The sequence below is a fragment of the Schistocerca cancellata genome, chromosome 9 (genome assembly GCF_023864275.1).
Source record: "Schistocerca cancellata isolate TAMUIC-IGC-003103 chromosome 9, iqSchCanc2.1, whole genome shotgun sequence".
NCBI classification, from domain to species: Eukaryota; Metazoa; Arthropoda; class Insecta; order Orthoptera; family Acrididae; genus Schistocerca; species Schistocerca cancellata.
Window position 1 is genome coordinate 158,712,369 of NC_064634.1, and position 20,578 is coordinate 158,732,946.

General features: G+C 38.0%; 1 protein-coding gene across 5 annotated transcripts in view; it reads left to right on the forward strand.

Annotated features, from left to right (window-relative positions):
• LOC126101586 (histone acetyltransferase KAT6A-like) overlaps positions 1–20,578 on the forward strand; it is a 295,397-nt gene that overhangs the window by 218,876 nt on the left and 55,943 nt on the right. For 4 of the 5 annotated variants that reach the window (XM_049912240.1, XM_049912242.1, XM_049912241.1 and 1 more), the window contains 4 exons: positions 7,792–8,107; positions 12,314–12,382; positions 15,481–15,626; positions 16,603–16,774. In XM_049912240.1, coding sequence (XP_049768197.1) covers positions 7,792–8,107; positions 12,314–12,382; positions 15,481–15,626; positions 16,603–16,774 — 703 coding nt within the window. The remainder of the gene's footprint in view (positions 1–7,791; positions 8,108–12,313; positions 12,383–15,480; positions 15,627–16,602; positions 16,775–20,578) is intronic. The other variant, XM_049912244.1, reaches the window with a different exon arrangement.

Genomic DNA, 20,578 nt, shown 5'->3' on the forward strand with positions numbered 1-20,578 from the left:
ATAAGGCATGGTCAATATTCAGGGATGTGACAAGAATGATCATTCAGAGCAAAAAAGTCTAGTATAACTGAGCTCTAGTATAACTGAGCACTTTTTCATCTTTGCATCTGTGAAACAAATTTCTTCTGCTTAACAAGTGCTCAGACTTCTTAGGGTATGGATTTTAGGGCCTATGTTGAAAAGACAATTTTTTTTTTGTTTTGGTCCATACTACATCCTCTAAAATATTGAAAGCAAAGAGCTAGCAGGGTTTCATAGAATCAGAGAGGAAGAGATGCCCATAGGCCTTAAGATATGCATCATAGAGACCATTTTTATTATAGTTGAGTCAGCGTAAGCTGATCCCTGACAGTTACAGTGGGCTAGACACAGCAGCTTCGCGGGCATGCCTCAACAAGTAACATAATGTGGTGTTGTAAACATCTCTAAGGCAATGACTCACAATGACTCAGGGTTGTCAAAACTCATAGACGGCTACTATTTTCCTGCAGCCATTAGCATCTCACAACTGAAAGCTGGCAGCAGTGCTGTGAACTGTCAGGGATCTTCTTACTACATCTCAAACATTTTTTGCTTCAAATGATCATTCCTATTGTATCTCTAAATAAAGACCACTCCTCATGGAATGCCCTGTATATCCTCAATAACAGAAGTGCCAGTCTGCTGCACAAGCAGAATACAAAGGAAAGGCTGCCACTGACTAGCACATGTTGTCCTGCCATTTCTTGTCTCCGACTGGACATTGTGAACATATGCTCTACACCACAAATGGGTATAGCGCGTGGAGAGCCCTTTGTAAATTACATAAAAGAAACATTTGAATAGAAATAAACAATTGGTTAAAAACTGGTAAATGACCAGCATCCAGCCATTAACAGTCTTTTGTTCATTGTGATGAAGTCATGGTCCCACACAGCATTGATGTGTGTGACCGCTCAGCCATATTTCTGGAGATATTGCTATTTTGTAACTAGTTTACGATGGCATTGTCCACTTGAACATTTCCATTCAGAGCTGTTGAATCACTGTGGTCTTAGTATAGGGGTTGGTTTGATGCAGTGCTCTACACTAGTCTTTGTCCGCATAGCTACAGCAACCTACCTCCTCTTGAACATACATACTGTAGTCAAGTCTTGGTCTCCCTCTACTGTCTGTACCACTCATACATTCCTCCATTTAACCATTAACTATTCCTTGGTGCCTATATATGAATTTTTGGCAAAAAGTTGGCTGAATCATGACCTGTTACTGAAAAAGATGTAAATATGACTTCATATGCACAATAAAAACACATTTTTCTGTGCTGCAATACCTGGATTCATATAAATTGGTGTGAAATTCTCCTTAAAGCTCAGGAAAAAAATATGACTTTTCATTAAAATTTGGACTCTACTCATGACATATTATTCCTCTCATTTGTAAGAATACAATGAATGGTGCTAGCAAACAATGTCTGAATATCATAGCTTCAGGTTTTTGCTGTTATGGTCTTGCTCTCTTCCTAAGAGTAGTCTTCATCAAATTAATTTCTGTCATGTAACACTGTGCAACAAAGTTAAACTTTTCCATCCGTGACAATTTAAAACTATGTTCTAGACTAGCTTTTGACACTGTTGCTGGTCATTTGCAAGTATCAGCCAGTAGAGTACTTGGAGACCTATGCCATATTTTTCTCTTTTGAGAAAAACTGATATTAAATTGAAATACTATATTTAATTGCAGATGAAGAATTAAACATTATTTTTTACAATTAAAAATTAGATATAAAGCTAATCTGGAATACAGTATACAGAGACATTTTCATTACTATAGAAGCTTTTTTTTTTTACAGTTTCTATTCAATTTACTGGATGTTGTTCACTAGTGCACTGAAAATTTTCCTTTCTGACTTGAAATATAATTAAACCTGTCTCTGTCCCTTTCCATATTTTAATTTGCCCTGTTAAATTAATTTTCTTATAACTGATTATCCAAACTGTAAGCCTCCAAGCAAGCTCATTTAACATTGCTTCTTCTTCTTCTTTTCCTTCTTCTCCGTCATACAAATACCATTTTATCCCGACTTACTGAATCATAGTGTTCTTGAAAATCTTGCTGGTTGTTTTGTGATTTCCTGTTGTAGAAATCTCTGTAGATGGAAGATTCTTGTAGTACGCATTGTAATGGACCTGTGAATCTTTTAAAGCTGTAATCTGTTCCTAATGGACACTGGCTACTGAATTTAGTTTATTTCCACTTTTCTTCAATCATAAAATTTACCTCCATGAGTAACCAAATCACTTAGCCTCCCTTTAAATATCATTGTAGAAGGCATGCCTCTTTCATACTTCATCCATAAAATTTTCTAACTAGTTTATCTCATAGCCATCAATATTTTATTTTCTGTTTTTAATTGCCTGTTCTAATGGTTTTGTAAAATGTTCTCCTTTCATTACATTGACTTCAAATTGTGGTGTTTTGTGTTGCAGCAATACTCTGGGCCATAGATATATTGGATCTTACTTGCAGCTTTCTCTATTAAACCAAAGTCACCATCATTCGGTAAAAATTAATAGCCCGATACCAAAAATTTGTGGTCAGTTGTTTCCACCTGCATTTTTGTATCATTGACTAGTTTTTACTGGGATGAGAGCCACCTTACTGTTTTGATTCTGTCCAGAACTTGCATCATAATAAAGAGAATGTTTGTGGCTTGATGAATACATTTTAAATGCATTCTTATACAGTTTACTATTTGTTGCGATCCTCTACCTTCTATCCTACGTATACATGATGGCTGTGGGTTGATTGAAAGATAGTGCCAAAATTGTGTTCACACTGTTATAACCTTGGATGAGTTGTGTGGCTGGTAGTGAATGAATTCAAACCTTGCAATAATAGCTCTTTGTTTATCGATCATGTGTTAACTCAGTACAGCTTCAGAGGACAAAATTCCACACTTGACTAAAAGTGTAAAGTCCATCTTGATTATGTGTAGTGGGTGCCCAGCATGACAAAGTCCATTATTGTCAGAATTGGTGATAAAGTGTGAAACACCATGGATGTTCAGTGGCAGTGAACCATAAAGCTGTAAGCTCGTGGGCCATTGAGATATAGGTCCAGATGTGTGAGCGACTGACATGTCCAGTGCCTCATCCTGGTGAAGGCAGCAGATGGCAACGTCTGATGGGTAGTGGCAGTGGCAGACATTGTGGTCCAAAGCGCAGACTCTAGGCAGCTGATGTTCGGTCTGGAGCTCTGACTGCAGTGCTGTATATTGCAACCCGTACGCCATGTATTAGTGTGGCTTGCTCCCCCAGACACTATGGCTGCTGCAGGAGGCTTGTTGTACTCAGCCTAATGAATCATCTGGCTTACAAATATCCTCCCAAGGTAAAGCAAGGACCATGCCTGGCCTGTAAAGCACACCCATGAACATTGTGGCCGAATATGTGGGGATCCAGTCATGCATATACTACATGTATGGTTTTCTTATATCATGTGATGTAGACGTAGATGGTTTAAGGAAAGACAAAGCCTTCTGCAAATCAAATCTGGCCACATAAATTTCATTGTGTGCATGTTTTCCCTCCAGATTTTCTGTAATTCGCTTTGCAGCATGAAGTGGTTCCACCATAGCCAGAAGGTGCTATTGTCTCAGAGCCTCAAGTAACCACTGCATCTTGCACACTGAATATTAAACTGGACTTGGTCCACCATTACTCTGAAAGATGGCACTGTTGTCTCAGAGCATCAAGGAATTACTACAGCCTACAGACAGAATATTGATCTATCTAATTTGTTCACTGTTGCTCTGAAGAATTATTGATATTTTGCATCCAACTGTCTTATACCTAGAATTTTCAATTTTTTGTGCTTGGTCCGCTTTTGCTCTAGTCCCCTCATGCCTGAAAACATGCCACATACTGATGCAAATGTTCAGTCTTTCTCGTTCTTCCAAGAGCACTTGCCAAATTTGAAGATTCAATACAACACAGAATTTCAACCTCTCACAATCAACCAAATCTGATACATGGTGAAGAGATTCCATCAGTGTTCAATCAATTCATACAAAAGATAAGGGAGTAACTTTTTTGCACTTTAAGCTGCTACTGATTTGAAATTTAAATGAGGACATCACTGCTAGGGATGACAGGAATGCAGACACTCAATGATAGGTGTGTTGATACCCAAAGCAGCTGAAATGCTTTCAGAGTGTGAAGTGCTTTCAATGGTACAATTTCTGATTGCACAGAATCTATCAGTACTGGTACTCACTGCCAAGTTTGTAAAATGTGTAATGAATAAATCATGAGTGTCTCAGAGATATGGAGATAAATGAAACATATTTACTATGACAATTTCATCAGTGCATGTCCCACAAATTAATGATCTTTTGGACAATATTAATAGTAATCTCAAATTGTTGCAGATGATGCAGTTATCTATAATGAAGTACTGCTTGAAAGAAGCTGCATAAATATTCAGTCAGATCTCATAAAATTTCTAAGTTGTGCAAGGATCGGCAACTTGCTTTAAATGTTCAGAAATGTAAAACTGTGACCATAGTAACCCATGACTATAATATCTGCTGAAATTGTCCAACTCTCATACAGATATTGGAAGGTAACACTTTGTTGTAGGGATGTGAGTTTCATGAGACTCCAGAAGTGAACTGGAAATCCAGGGAGTACTTCTTTGACACAAAAAATTAACATCAGAGTAGCTATAACTAGACAGGAGCTTTTGGGATATAATAGGTCTATTGGTGGTTGAGTTATAACAATACAGGAATTCCTGTGCACTGTATTTTGAAATATGTGAGGTCGAATGGTGGTTGAGTTTCCTGTATGTGCAGTCCAGCGACTCTTTACAGACTAGGCCTGAAACACATTTGCTCATCCCTCTACTGCTTAACCTCACACCAGTTGATTTTCATCCTGTTTTGCATCTAAAAGTCAAACAGGCTGTCACAATATAGTTGCCGTGACTGACAGCATAATTTGACATAAGGATTCAAAACATGGTATATCACTATGACAAGTGAGTTAAAGAAGATGTCAATTATGGTGAAACTCAGCCTGAAGCAAACATAGCACTTTTGAGGTTACCTTAGTTCATTTTGTGCTCTACTGATTGATCATGTTTCGACAAGCCAAACTTACTCTCTGGACTTGCTTGTATTTTTCGTCAATCAATCTTCTTAATGATGCTACTGATAGTTGCTTCTCCTGAATGTTGCATATAAGTAGGCAAAAACATAAAGAAGTTCATATGCTGAAGCAGTTAAAATGGACAGATGTGGGTTACTCATCATGCCAGTCACACATGAAAGAGAAATAATGGGAAATACCAAGTGACACTGAGATCAGCATATACACTCCTGGAAATGGAAAAAAGAACACATTGACATTGGTGTGTCAGACCCACCATACTTGCTCTGGACACTGCGAGAGGGCTGTACAAGCAATGATCACACGCACGGCACAGCGGACACACCAGGAACCGCGGTGTTGGCTGTAGAATGGCGCTAGCTGCGCAGCATTTGTGCACCGCCGCCGTCAGTGTCGGCCAGTTTACCGTGGCATACGGAGCTCCATCGCAGTCTTTAACACTGGTAGCATGCCGCGACAGCGTGGACGTGAACCGTATGTGCAGTTGACGGACTTTGAGCGAGGGCGTATAGTGGGCATGCGGGAGGCCGGGTGGACATACCGCCGAATTGCTCAACACGTGGGGCGTGAGGTCTCCACAGTACATCGATGTTGTCGCCAGTGGTCGGCGGAAGGTGCAAGTGCCCGTCGACCTGGGACCGGACCGCAGCGACGCACGGATGCACGCCAAGACCGTAGGATCCTACGCAGTGCCGTAGGGGACCGCACCGCCACTTCCCAGCAAATTAGGGACACTGTTGCTCCTGGGGTATCGGCGAGGACCATTCGCAACCGTCTCCATGAAGCTGGGCTACGGTCCCACACACCGTTAGGCCGTCTTCCGCTCATGCCCCAACATCGTGCAGCCCGCCTCCAGTGGTGTCGCGACAGGCGTGAATGGAGGGACGAATGGAGACGTGTCGTCTTCAGCGATGAGAGTCGCTTCTGCCTTGGTGCCAATGATGGTCGTATGCGTGTTTGGCGCCGTGCAGGTGAGCGCCACAATCAGGACTGCATACGACCGAGGCACACAGGGCCAACACCCGGCATCATGGTGTGGGGAGCGATCTCCTACACTGGCCGTACACCACTGGTGATCGTCGAGGGGACACTGAATAGTGCACGGTACATCCAAACCGTCATCGAACCCATCGTTCTACCATTCCTAGACCGGCAAGGGAACTTGCTGTTCCAACAGGACAATGCACGTCCGCATGTATCCCGTGGCACCCAACGTGCTCTAGAAGGTGTAAGTCAACTACCCTGGCCAGCAAGATCTCCGGATCTGTCCCCCATTGAGCATGTTTGGGACAGGATGAAGCGTCGTCTCACGTGGTCTGCACGTCCAGCACGAACGCTGGTCCAACTGAGGTGCCAAGTGGAAATGGCATGGCAAGCCGTTCCACAGGACTACATCCAGCATCTCTACGATCGTCTCCATGGGAGAATAGCAGCCTGCATTGCTGCGAAAGGTGGATATACACTGTACTAGTGCCGACATTGTGCATGCTCTGTTGCCTGTGTCTATGTGGCTGTGGTTCTGTCAGTGTGATCATGTGATGTATCTGACCCCAGGAATGTGTCAATAAAGTTTCCCCTTCCTGGGACAATGAATTCACGGTGTTCTTATTTCAATTTCCAGGAGTGTATTTTCTGACTTGGTCTTTCACATCACTGCCTTTCAAGAGATGGAACTGGCAAGCAGTTTTATTGTACATCTTTGGCAGCCATCAATTAACAGTCAATAAATTCCTTAAGTAAAATACTAAAGAATAGAATTATAATGTAGTAATTATTTCTAAATGGCACTATGTGACAGTATTGAATGGTGTTGTCATCAAGAGTCTTGTGCCTAATGGATGTTGGTAGGAATTATTAAAATGTATCAATAGGAGTAAAAATTGTGGCCACAGCAACTTCAATAGAAAATGAAAGTTTATCTCTCTTTAAATTCTTCTCTAGTGTAAAATGTGTAAAAAAATCTTTATGCAGTGTTCCTGGAGGCATTCAGTGATGCACTGTGTGATTGCATTGGAAGAATTTCAAATAATTGTATCCCAATATACATGTTTTTTTGTTTCTTAAATATTGTGATCAAGATGTTAATCATTTACCTGTGAAATGTGCCATGGTTATATATAGTCTGTTGCTATTTGTGCTTCTGCAGGTTTTCCTTTGTATGCAACAGACAACTAAGCACATAAAGGGACATATAGATAGTCTTTGTGCTTTCTCACTCCAGAGATGAACCTAACAACTTTTATTTGCCAAGGAAATTTTTTAAGCTTCCAACCCATATGCTAGGTGGCACTGAAAAAAAGACAATAACATAAGCAATAGCTTGTCCCTTACAAAAGTTTTAAGTTTGGTTAGTGAATAAGTAAAAAATGTGGAAAGAAGAGAGATATAACAAAAAGAAAGATCATAGGCTAAGTCAGATGGAGGTAGCCCTGGAAAATTTCTATAGATGAGGAAATAGAAAGATTTTCTTCAGTTAATTTAGGGAGGCTGGAGAGACTTGGGAGGTTGCAGTAGGCCTCTGTGGTGTAACATTGCAACAGTAATAATATTAAAGCTTCTCAGCCAGATGTAAAATACATAGTGACAATCAGGAGAACAGTTTATCTAATGTCAGCATGCCTGTTTGTTTTCATTGCAGTTCCGTGAAGTCCACAGTCACCCACAACAATATCACCACCAACAACATCAGCAGAACCAAAGCATCGGAAGCAAAGAATGACAAGAACAGTGAGGAGAAGAATGGAAAAAATGAGACAGAAAACAATCTTGTTTTAGCATTATGTAATATTTCTCTAAATGAAGATAATGATCTAAACAATCAGATCAAAAAACTGTCCATAAAAGATGACCACAAGGAGAATGAGGAGAATGAAGAATCAGATCTTCTATCACGTGGACCAGATAGAGTCTGTACAACAGCAAACAGCAGGACTGTACCGTACTTTTATGAACAGGTACTACCTATGGTTTGTTTCTGTCTTTAGTTCACCAATGAATGCCTTATGGAAATATGAATGATTGTTTTGGTCAAAATATGACTTCAGGTTCTTTGATTCAGTTTCTGTTATCAACAGTGTATTGAATTAAAGAGCCCTTTTGAAGTTCAGTGATGTTCCCCAAGATGCCTACATAAAGAGAAATATTCTTGCTGTGCTATGAAGTGACAACACACAGTTGATTACACATTCACTTATTTTTTTAATAAATGTTTATATGAAATAATTCTGCATTAGCTTTAAAATTAATAAAATAAATCATTTAATTTGAATTCTTATTGGGTGTTATGCAAGGCTGAATCATTTGTTCTGCATTAATTTTCTGGAAAGAGACTAATTCCCATTTTCAGGTGACTACACATGTTTATCAGAAAAATGTCTAATTGTATAAAATATAACCTCATCCTGCAGGTAATAAGTCTTCAGGAAATCAGTCAAGTGTTTAGGTGGGCAGCAGTGCCATATTGATAATACAAGCTGTGAAACAGTATTGACAACACATCTTTGAAAAAGTAATGACTGAAATGAGTACTCATACAGACACTCAATGCATTATGTTTCAGAATAAATCAAGTATTGCACAGGCATCAAGTGCTGAAAAGAATTGTAGTTACAGAATAATAATTTATGTTCATGTGGTATTAATGGGGAATTTAAATTTGGTAATTTTACTCCTGTATGTAATACATGCTACTCTGGCGTACATTATGTCTTGATACAAACCTTTACTCCATCATCAACTCTTTCTTTTCCAAACCCAGAGTAGGTTCTCTTGTAAAGAATAAAAGATAAAGTGTATGGGAAAGGTTGAAATTTGATGAGAAGGTGGTAGTCATGAACCATTAATTATAAGGGTTTGAGTGTTATTGAGTTGTACAATGTAGGAGTGTTTTCATGGGAGTTCAGTGAACTATATTGGTGTGCAGATGATAAGATAAACATACAAGTAACTGACTGAACTGTCTGTGAAATTCGAGAAGATTTTATTTAGGTATGGCACCATGAATGACTCGAGGACAAAAGTGATAAACTTACTAGATAATCAACTTGAATCAGTTCTGCTCTTAGTTATTGGGAGAGAGGGGGAGGTACACTGCAAAAATCACTTTGTCTCATGTTAACAGCAGTTCCGCTTGTCAATTTCAAATAAATGGGAACAAGCTTCTCTCTTTTTCATCATCGTCATCTACTTCTTCTTTTGTGTGAAATCTATCTTGTTGTTGCTGGTTGCAGGCAGCCGTTAATGAAGTTAAGCAGCAAAGTGAATGTGCTGCTTGATCTTTCTGAGTCAGCTAGAGATAATATTCGTGAAGAAAAGCTTATGTTTTTCAAAGCAAAACTTCTCCCTCAATCCACTGATGATAAAATGTTATCTGTTTTGTCTTACAGCTGTAGGCTGTTGTTCCACTCACTACCTGCCATCCAGTCAGTTTAAATGTCAGTCCAAACACAAAACAAATTGTCCACAGAAGAAAATGTTTTAACAAAATAATTTCAAAACAATAATATATTTTCAAAAGGCTAAGTTTTTGGATAGTATGTAAGTATTCAACAGAAGGGATATTGCTGATGGAGCATCACCTAGAACAACAGAAGATAAAAATGAAATAAAGTGATTTTATGCCATTAATGGCCAAGAGATCTCATCTGTGGTTAGTCAGCCAGCCTGATGCAAGTCTTGTTATTTGAAACCAGTTTTGTGACCTGTGTGCCAAGGGAGGTGAAAGGAAAAGATGAGGGCAACATAAACACCCAGTCGCTGAGTGTAGAAAATCTCTGATGGGACCAGGATTCATACCCAGGGTCCCTCGATCTAGAGGCAGAAATGCCATCCACTATATCATGAGCTGTTGATTACAGAAGGTAAAACTGTAGGATATCTAAAACAATGTACCAGAAGTGCTGATTAAGATTCTGCGCAGGCCTAGCAATATTATGTAACCATAAAAGCACAGTATTGTACCAAGCCCAATCACAGGAAGTGCCATAGGAGAAACTGATAACATGAAATCAAGTTACAGTATGCCTCATCAATGACAAATGGCAATATCAGGACATGAATGGGTTCAGGACAGAATGATCAGTCTCTGGGAAATGGGTTTGTTATACCATGACATTTCCATTCACACAGGATGTGCTGCAGTGACAATGATCTCTGGAACAGGGACGTATATAGAGAGCTGAAGGGAAATTCAAGCTCATGATGAGATTACCACCTTGTGTGTATAGCCATAATGCTTGGCACAGCTTCTACCACCACCTCAAAACAATGCTGGAGCACTGCAGTAGATATGGAACAGTTTGTATCAACTGTTTGATACCACCTGCTGTAGGGCTGGGTATACATGTCATTGCCTTGACTTCCATTGTTAATGAACCACAAATATTTCATAAATAAATGGGCACATGAAGTGCTGCTGTCCAGGGTTGAAAAGTGAAATATTTTTATGAGTTATCCCACATATACATCCATGTTAGATGCTACTGCAATAGCCACAATATGACAGCTGCATCATTGAATGGTGCAGCCAAAAAATGCTAAATGAGATGTGCCATTTGCAAGTTTTAAATAAAATTATAATACAGAACAATGAGTATGAATTACAATTTGTTTAGGACTAACAGATTTAACTTGATCACAAAAAACCCTATAATAACAGCCCTTGAGAAAAAGATATTTATTTAACCCTTGTTCGTGTTCTGAAAAAGCTATACATCATTGTTAGAGCTTCCATTTGATTTCATCGGGATAGTGGAAACTTCATATTTGAAAGAAGAGTCAAGCCTCACTGCCAAGATTACAGACAAGGAGAAAATCTGGAAATCACTTAACTGGGAAAAAAAGAGAGATGAATATATGTTAATGGAACATACGTGAACCATTTTTGTTTTGATGATGACATAGGTCTGTTTGCCACTAGCACAGATAAGCTTCAGTAATGAACAGTAGAAATTAGTAGAGTAGTTTGACACTAGGCCTCAAAATCAGTTATAGTCAGAATGAAAGACTGAGATAAAACATCTACAAACAAACAAAAAAGTTATAGAACCAATCGAAGAGTCTTTGTGTTTACTGCAGCCGAAGATAAAGCTGTATCAACAGGAAAAGAAATAAACACAAAAGTTAAAATGTTCTAGAGTATTGTTGGTAAACCAAATAGCTTACATTGTGCCTCAGATGGGCATTTTACAATAATTGTATGTTATTAATTTTGACTTACGGCTTTGAGGTATGGATGAATGCAAAAACCATTTAAAATTTGAGGGTTGCTTGGTGAGAAATAGAAATTTGCACATTGTGGAGTACTGGGACAGTCAGGAAAACAAACAAATGGATTAGGGAATAGACAGAAGTGAAAGTTGTCATTTTGACTATAGTGAAAATTAAATGGAGGTAAGCACTAGATGTAGCCAGACAAATGGATAATGGATAGACCTAGAAAGTTCAATGCCATATTCCAAAATAAGGAAAGATTATGACCTAGTGTATGGTGAATGTAAACCTGTAGGCATTGTGCTGTAACAGCATCAATATGTGTTGCTGAAGATCATAATAATTGGAATAAGAGGGCTTTATTCAGCAGTGGGTGTTAAATCACTGATAATGGAGACTTTTCAGTCAGTTAAGTGAGCAGTTCTTCAAATAATTTTTCACATCCATTTAATACATAACTATACAAGTTTTGTCTTTCATCGGCCGCAACAGAATAAGAACTCCAGAATGAATCTTTCGCTCTGCAGTCAAGTGTGCAATGTTTTGAAACTTCATGACAAGCTGTGGAGCGTGCAGTGTTTGGAAACTTCAAGACAGATTTAAATTATGGCACACTGGTACTCATACCTAAGACAATACATTTTGGGCTGTTGATGGATTATTCATGATTCATCTACATAGCTTCATTTCTGACACTGCCTATCTCTCTCTTACATTCCAAACTTCACAGAAATTTTCCTGTTTAATTTGCTGGATAGGTACTCCTACAGTCACATAGAAAGAGCACGTAATTATGATTTCATCATATTTGATTAACAGATATGATTTATTTGTTGAATGCACATGTCTTCATGTTTACAAAGTGTTATTTATATTACATGTTCATGTGTATGTGTGCTTCCTAATTAGAAGACTAACAGTGCTTTTGATCCATTCTTTTATAATTCTAGCGCATTGTATCCTCTGACAATCATGGAGGAGGAACAGTTCTCTATCCAGACATTTCATCACCACAACAGGTATGACATGGAATAGAAACATTTCCATAATTTTGTGTCTCTGTACTGGAAAATATACACCAAAAGATCTGAAATTAATAAAGTTGTGATAAAACTAAAAGTAACAAAATCATCTCTGTCATTTTCTCTGCTGTATATTTTCTGACAAGATATGGGAACTTCAAACCTGAATAGCAATCAATTGTATGCAGCTATCTCTGAGTGACTAGTATCTTTGAACTGTGTTGTATCTTTGTAGTGTAACAAGCTTTCAGTTGATTCTTGGTATCCTATTTGTGTGAATACTTTGCACATCTGCACGGTAATGCTGTAGTTGCTCTACACGATCACACAAGTGTTAATCCAAATAGCAACCCACGTGGAATCCCTGCAGTTTGACCTGAAACAAGCAAATGAACCATTTTCAGGGACATCTGAGATATACAAGAGAGTGCTTCACAGAGGCAGTTGCTCGCAGCAATGAACACTCAGGCCATTCTACTGGCATGGTGATATTCTTAGTGGTGTGTTTTGAATGATGCCAGAGAAGCAATGTATGCAGTGAAATCAGAAAGGAAAGAGCTTTCACTACCAGCACATAGTGATGGTCATACAGAACAATTATAAAGATAATGTATGGCTCAGTCCATTGCAGTTCCTGTCATTGACTTTACAAATGATTCAGATAAAGTTCTCCAAGTACAGGACAGTATTTATCTGGATGATTCTGTATCCTCTGCTGAGTCACATCTGCACAGCAATGTCCCACATCATTTTCTTTGTCATTATGAGCCAATAACGATGCAATGAAGTCTGTTTCTTCAACCATGAGAAACCCTGCCGGCTAGGTTAAATGTGAATACTTCTGAATTTCCTTCTGTGCCGCATTTGATTAATGGGATTTTGTTCATTGCAGTCCTCTGATCAACTGAACTAATGCCATATGGACATGTTTTCCATGAAATTCATGTTAACTACCTCCTTTTCAACCAGATCATCCAAGAATGTAGTTTGCTATTGTGGAAATATTCCTATCAAGCCACAGCATGATGCATGACACTAAAAAGTTGTTCATCCTAATAAGCAGTGTTGGAGAATATGGTTACCTTATAATTGATGTGGTTCGATCATCTCCTGCCACCTCTAAAAATCTGGTACAGCAAAAGCCACCTTTCTCTGAAGATTAACCAAAACACCAAAACAACAAATACACAGAAAAATTGGACAGCAGAATGCCATCACAGTTTTATAGACATTTACATGAATTAATTGATCCAGCATACATGCTGGACAATGTGCTCTGGACCCTTTGGTTAAGTAAGTTTCCCTGCAAACATAGGCTGCAGTGATTTTATCAATACAATCATGTGAGGGTCATAATTGTAGGAATTCCAGGTGGATTGATATTTCAATAACACTTGTGTGGTTGTAGAGTAAAATTACAATGTTTTATTGAATAAATCACAGAGCACACATACACAGTGCAACACTAGTAATATACCAAGAACCAACTGGATGCATCCTATATGACAAAGATAAAACACATTTCAAAGAAACTAGTCACTTAGAGATAGTTGCACACTATTGATTACTATTTGGGTGCTCAGTCCTCACAACTTCTCATGAATGTTAAAGAAAACATTTTATTCCAGTTACAGTGCTGACTTATCACAAGGCCATGTTCATGTCTCAGAGGTAGACCAAATTATGGAAACTGAAGGTTTATTTGTAAACTATGCTGATAAATTTCTTGTGATAGTCATTGCAACATTCTACCACCACACAAAAGTTAACAGTAAAAAGCAAACAAATAACAGCATAGTTGGTGATCACCAAACCTGTGTCTATTTTGGCTCCATGCTCTTTTAGCACACATTCTACAGTTCAGATAGCTGCACATCTCTCATTTGCTGTAGTGAGGGCAGAAATTCATGAGTGAGCTTGTCGTGCATTTGGATGAATACATAATGTGTGTAATTCACAGATGACATACGTTCAAAAGTGGGCTTGTAAGAATGAGATAATTTTATTTCAGTGCCATAAGAAGAAGCTCCTGGGATTTTTTTCCCCCAGGTCCAGAGATGCAATTTTTTCTTTCAATCCATTCAGTTTCTGGCCTACCACAGTATGGACAATTTTTTCTAAATAATTTTGTATCAGCAGACCAGAAAATATAAAGTGTGTAGTTTGCAAACAGTATGTGAGATACGAATTCTGGGAAACCAGTGTCATGTCAGAATTTTAAATGACAGGAGGAGAGACTGTCTGTCTGAGCACTTGCACAATCAATTAGGACAGCTATAGACTATGACTATGGCTCAACTGAATCTCAAGGAAATATTTTACATTTGAGAATGTCTCCAAGGAATCTGTCCAGGTTGACCTCGATCCCAGCTTTAACAGGAGTTGGAAACCCATATTAACTTGTAAAAGGAAATGATGGTTCAAGTTATTGTTGTACCTTAAAATTATACAGATATAATAAAAAGAATAGGAAAAAAAGATGTTTTGTATGTGTAAATCTCCTACAAATATTTTGTTTGTGTAAAGTAGGAGTCAGCTGGTACTAACACTAGCTAACATTTTTTATATCACAAGCAGGGCTTTGTATGTCTGCTCTTAATCTAACATTAAATTACATGTTTCAAGAGACAGATGTTGTTGGAGATGTAGATTTATAAACATGTTCTGGGAACAATGTATGATAGAGATCTATGAATAAAATAGTATTGTTGAATACAACTCCTTTAGAAATAAGTGTTTACAGAGGAAAAGACAGCCTGAGATGTGTTACACTTTAGAATATTGTCTTTATAATGGACTAGAAACTAAATTACTCGATTAATTTCCATGGAATGTAGAATTTTTGTAAAAGTCGGGGGATGCTAATATTTACTTTGGTCAACATGGGGCACCATACATAATGAACAAGGAAAGAGAGAAGAGAATGTGATAGTGCTTTTAAATTATTACTTAATCTATCACTCTTGAAAATGTTGCATCATTGAATTACATCAACAATTTATGAAAACATAAGATAAGTACAGAAATGTTGCTCTGTATACTTGACCATTCAGTTTCAAATCATCACAGTAAGATTTCTCTCTCTTTATATTTAGGTCACATACTATCCCCAGGACCTTCATCAAGATTGCTATGCAGCTAACCTGCAGAATTCCAGCCAAGACACAATTTTCACAACTGGGAACTCCTTCAGTTGCTTGAATAGTGTACTGAAGGATGCTTTATCAGAGTTACCTGCAGAGTAAGATTTCTACTGAAATTTAACCTAATTGTTATTGCAGATTTGTGCACCTTTGGCATAAGAATCAGAGCATCAACATTTTTAAATACTGTAAAGAATTTTTGTGAGAAAAGTCATTGTTTATCTCAAATGAGTTATCTGCAATATTGTAGATTTATACATGAAAATAATATTAAAATGACTGTAATATAAAACTTGGAAACACTGTGACCTTAGTACTGGTCATTGCACTGTCTGCCTTGTACAGTGAAAAATAATATCAGTGCCATTGTTTATGCAGCAAATAATTATATCAAATCCAAAAAGCAATGATCCAACTGTAAGTACTGTGCTAATAATAGTGGGTATAATTTATTGATGAATATATTGCTCTCATATATTTATTTTAAATGTACCCTCAAATATCTATCTACTGTTTTGTATGTACGGGATTACAGCCACTGTGAATTTCTTGAAGGGTGTCATTTTCTGTGTGGGTTGTTATTTAATTTAGAAATAAACATTTCATTTCATAATTTTACATTTAGCTGATTTCATCTCTTTGGGCATTAGCATGCCGCATCACAGGGGAAAAAAAAAAAAAAGTGCTGTAGTCTTATGTCAAAGAGGATGAAATTAGCTAATTCCTAAATTATGAAATAAAGTGTTTATTTTTAAAAAAATTAGGTCATATGCAGAAAAATTACTTCCTTCAAGAAATATCTCTATTGTTCAAGGGTTACTGTAGCAGCCTCTGAATATTAATAAATTGCCGTCGTCAGAATCTGCGTGACGCCATCATATGTATTCCTCATTCTTCAATTTATTATGCATAAGCAAAGATCCATGATCTTCTATAAAGGCAGAATGTAATAAAATTTCTAATCATTAGTTTGTTGTAGTCATTATGGCGATTACCTCAAAAAGTATCATTTTTTCCTCACACTATGTGATACAAAATCTGTAGATTCAAATATTTTGTTGTTTTACATTTTAGGCTTCCACCTTTGACTGAAGAGGACTTAAAAATTCTTCAATCATTAGCAGAGGAAATGCATCGTGACTGCAGTCGCAGTGTAACCGACTTGGTAATTAATGATATTGATAAAATAATCGAAAGCAAGAAAGATGATAAGGATATTCAACCCATTAAACGAGAGCTTTGGGAGGTGATTATCTCCTTTTAAATATCATAAATCTGCTTCTGTAATGCGATAACATTTAATAACAGTTAAATAGTTTATTGTCTACTTGTTGAAATGTGATACATTTATACCAAGAGCATTGACAGTGTCAAGAGTGTTCTCAACAATGAGTGTATATTTGTTTACAGCACAGTGATCAGTGAGTTCTGTGCTGTGAGTGCATTCACAGTGTAAAGATTGATGTATTTTAAGGTAGCATTTCACGGTTTATAAGAAAAAGAAAAATAGAAAGAAAGAAAGACTGTTATTCAGAAAAATAGTGCTCTGCTGTTAACTAAAAAGAAGATTGTTCTTGAGCAAGTGTTGTTTGTGGAATTGGACATGGCTGACATTAAGATAATGGTGTCTGATGGAGAAGACTGCAGGATTTGGAAATAGTGAAGGCAAATGAAGAAATGCTGTACAGTGGCTTCAAGAGCTAAAATGAGAATGGGCAATGAGGATACTTTGAATGAATAAAATCTGACTGCTATGGACTAGATGTGTGGAGAAATTTTGAATAAGCAACTGTAATTTGTAACAATATTATGAAAAGGATAGTTGCTACTCATCACACAGTGGAGATGCTGAGTCGCAGATAGGCACAAGAAAAAGACTGCCAAACAAACCTTTCGACCAAACAGGCCTTCATCAGAACAGAACACACGCACACACACACAAACGCACACGACTGCACTCTTTGGCTGTCTTAAGGAAACTGTGTTTGAAGAAAATGAAAAAGTTTGGTGAGTCTTACTGCAAGGAACCAACAGCACTGCAAATTGTTTGCAGAAACAAACTGGAAAAACTGGGTTTAAAAGACCATAGTGACATGGGGATGTTCTCCATTTTTCATTGTGGGGGGCTGTGTATTAATTAAAATCAGGAGGTGTGTTAAATGTGATGGAAAAAAAAGAAGCTGAACTACATGTTGAGAACCTTCTGGATTCTTTGGGCTATATTGGGGACTCTATCGACTTTTTGAAAGATCGGATGGTTGAATATGTTAAAAGTAAAATTCAAATGATGGAGGTAAAAGATAAGGATGGAAGTGAAGGTGTAAAAGCCAGTGTATTTCACGCTGAAAAGAAAAACAGTATGAGCTGCCAGGAGCAGCTGTGTTGTAGGTGTGTCAAACCAGGATGTTTCAAGAGGGACTGCTGCCAGTCAGGGACAAGACAGGTTCATGCCCACATATCAGACATCATTGAGCAGGGCAAAATGATCAGCATAGTGAACATCAGGATGAGCAGCATGATTCAAGAGCCATTTGTCATTGAGGAAGTAGAGGCTATAAACAGAGTGGAAACGGCACTAGCAGCTTTGTAGGAGAGGTACAGCCTCCAATGGCATGTAATAATGTTCAGTTAGGTAACAAGGTATAGAGTTATTGGTTATTGGATAGTGGTTGCATAGATCCTATTGTTAATAATAAAAATTATTTATCTGAGTACATAATTTTAAACGAGCTTGTGAATGTAAAAATTGTGGATGATAGAGTTTTGGAAGTTACAAAAATGGAAAATACTATAGTCTTCCAGTTTAATATTATGAAAGGGATAGATTGCTACTCACCATATAGTGGAAACATTGAGTTGCAGATGTTGTTTTTGTAGTCTTCAGTGCCGGCCGGGGTGGCCGGCGGTTCTAGGCGCTACAGTCTGGAACCACGCGACCACTACGGTCGCAGGTTCGAATCCTGCCTCGGACATGGATGTGTGTGATGTCCTTAGGTTAGTTAGGTTTAAGTAGTTCTAAGTTCTAGGGGACTGATGACATCAGAAGTTAAGTCCTGTAGTGCTCAGAGCCATTTGAACCATTTTGTAGTCTTCAGTCCAAAGACTTGTTTGATGCAGCATCCATGTTAGTGTATCCTGTGCAAGCCTCTTCACCTTTGAGTAGCTACTGCAAACTACATCTTTCTAATCTGCTTACTGCATTCATCTCTTGGTCTCCTTCTATGATTTTTGCACCTCCCCCCCATCACTCCCCCCCCCCCCCCCCCCCCCACCTGCCCACTTTCCTATAGTACTAAATTGATTACCCTTTGATGTTTCAGTATGTGTTCTACCAACCGATCCCTTCTTGTAATCAAGTTGTTCCACAAATTCCTCTTCTCCCCAATTCTATTCAGTACCTCCTCATTAGTTACGTGATCTACCCATCTAATCTTCAGCATTCTTTCGTAGCACCACATTTCAAAATCTTCTAGTCTCTTTGTGTCTAACCTGTTTATCATCCATGTTTCACTTCCATACACAGCTACACTCCATACAAATACTTACAGAAAATACTTCCTGACACTTAAATCTATACTCAATGTTAACAAATTTCTCTTCTTCAAAAACACATTCCTTGCCATTGCCAGTCTACATTTTATATCCTCTGTACTTCAACCATCATCAGTTATTTTGCTGCCCAAATAGCAAAACTCATCTTCTACTTTAAGTTTCTCATTTCCTAAGCTAATTCCCTCAGCGTCACCTGATTTGATTTGACTACATTCTATTATCCTCATTTTGCTTTTGTTGATCATCTTATATCCTCTTTTCAAGACACTGTCCATTCCATTCAACTGCTCTTCCAAATACTTTTCTGTCTCTGACAGAATTACAATGTCGCTGGCAAACCTCAGATTTTTTATTTATTCTCCCTGAACTTTAATTCCTACTCCAAATTTTTCTTTTGTTTCCTTTTCTGCTTGCTCAGTATACAGATTGAATAACATAAAGGATAGGCTATTACACGCACAATCAGAGTTGAGTCTTGGTGCGGTGGCTGATGGGAGTGACCATAAAGGCATTTCTCATTTAGGTCGCTGCCATCAGCCACCATGCCGAGTGTCAACTTTCCAACTTTCTTTGCGAGAGTAATACAACCCTGTCTCACTCTCTTCTCAACCACTGCTTCCCTTTCATGCCCCTTGACTCTCACAGCTGTCATCTGGTTTCTGTACATTGTAAATAGCCTTTCACTCCTTGTGTTTTACCCTGCTACATTTAGAATTTGAAAGAGAATATTCCAGTCAACATTGTCAAAATCTTTCTCTAAGCCGAGAAATGCTGTAAATGTAGGTTTGTGTTTCTTTAACCTATCTTCTATGAGAAGTTGTAGGCTCAGTATTGCCTTGTGTGTTCATGCTGCAGCTTCAAATCTAAAGTGATGTCTTGATTAAAATTGATTTACTGAGTGTCGAAGTTGACTATTTATCCAGAATCCAAAGTTATCTTCCCCAAGGTTGTCTTCTACCAGTTTTTCTATCCTTCTGTAAGAAATTTGTATTATTATGTTGCAACTGTGACTTATTAAGCTGGTGTTACTATTTTGCAACTGTGTCTTATTAAACTGATAGTGCAGTAATGACTTAATTAAACTGGTGTTAGTGTTTTGCAACTATGATTTATTAAACTGATAATTTGGTAATTTAAACAACTGTCAGCACCCGCTTTCTTTGGAGTTGGAATTATTACATTCTTCTTGAAGTCTGAGGGTATTTTGCCTGTCTCATACATCTTGCTCATGAGATGGAAGTTTTGTCATGGCTGGCTCTCCCAAGGCTGTAAGTAGTTCTGATGAAATGTTGTCTACTCCCGGGGCCTTGTTTCGACTTAGGTCTTTCAGTGCTCTGTCAAAGCCTTCACACAGTATCATACCTTGTATCTCATCATCATCTACGTTCTCTTCCATTTCCACAATATTGCTCTCTAGTACATCTCCCTTGTATAAACCCTCTGTATATTCTTTCCACCTTTCAGTTTTCCCTCCTTTACTTAGGACTGGTTTTCCATC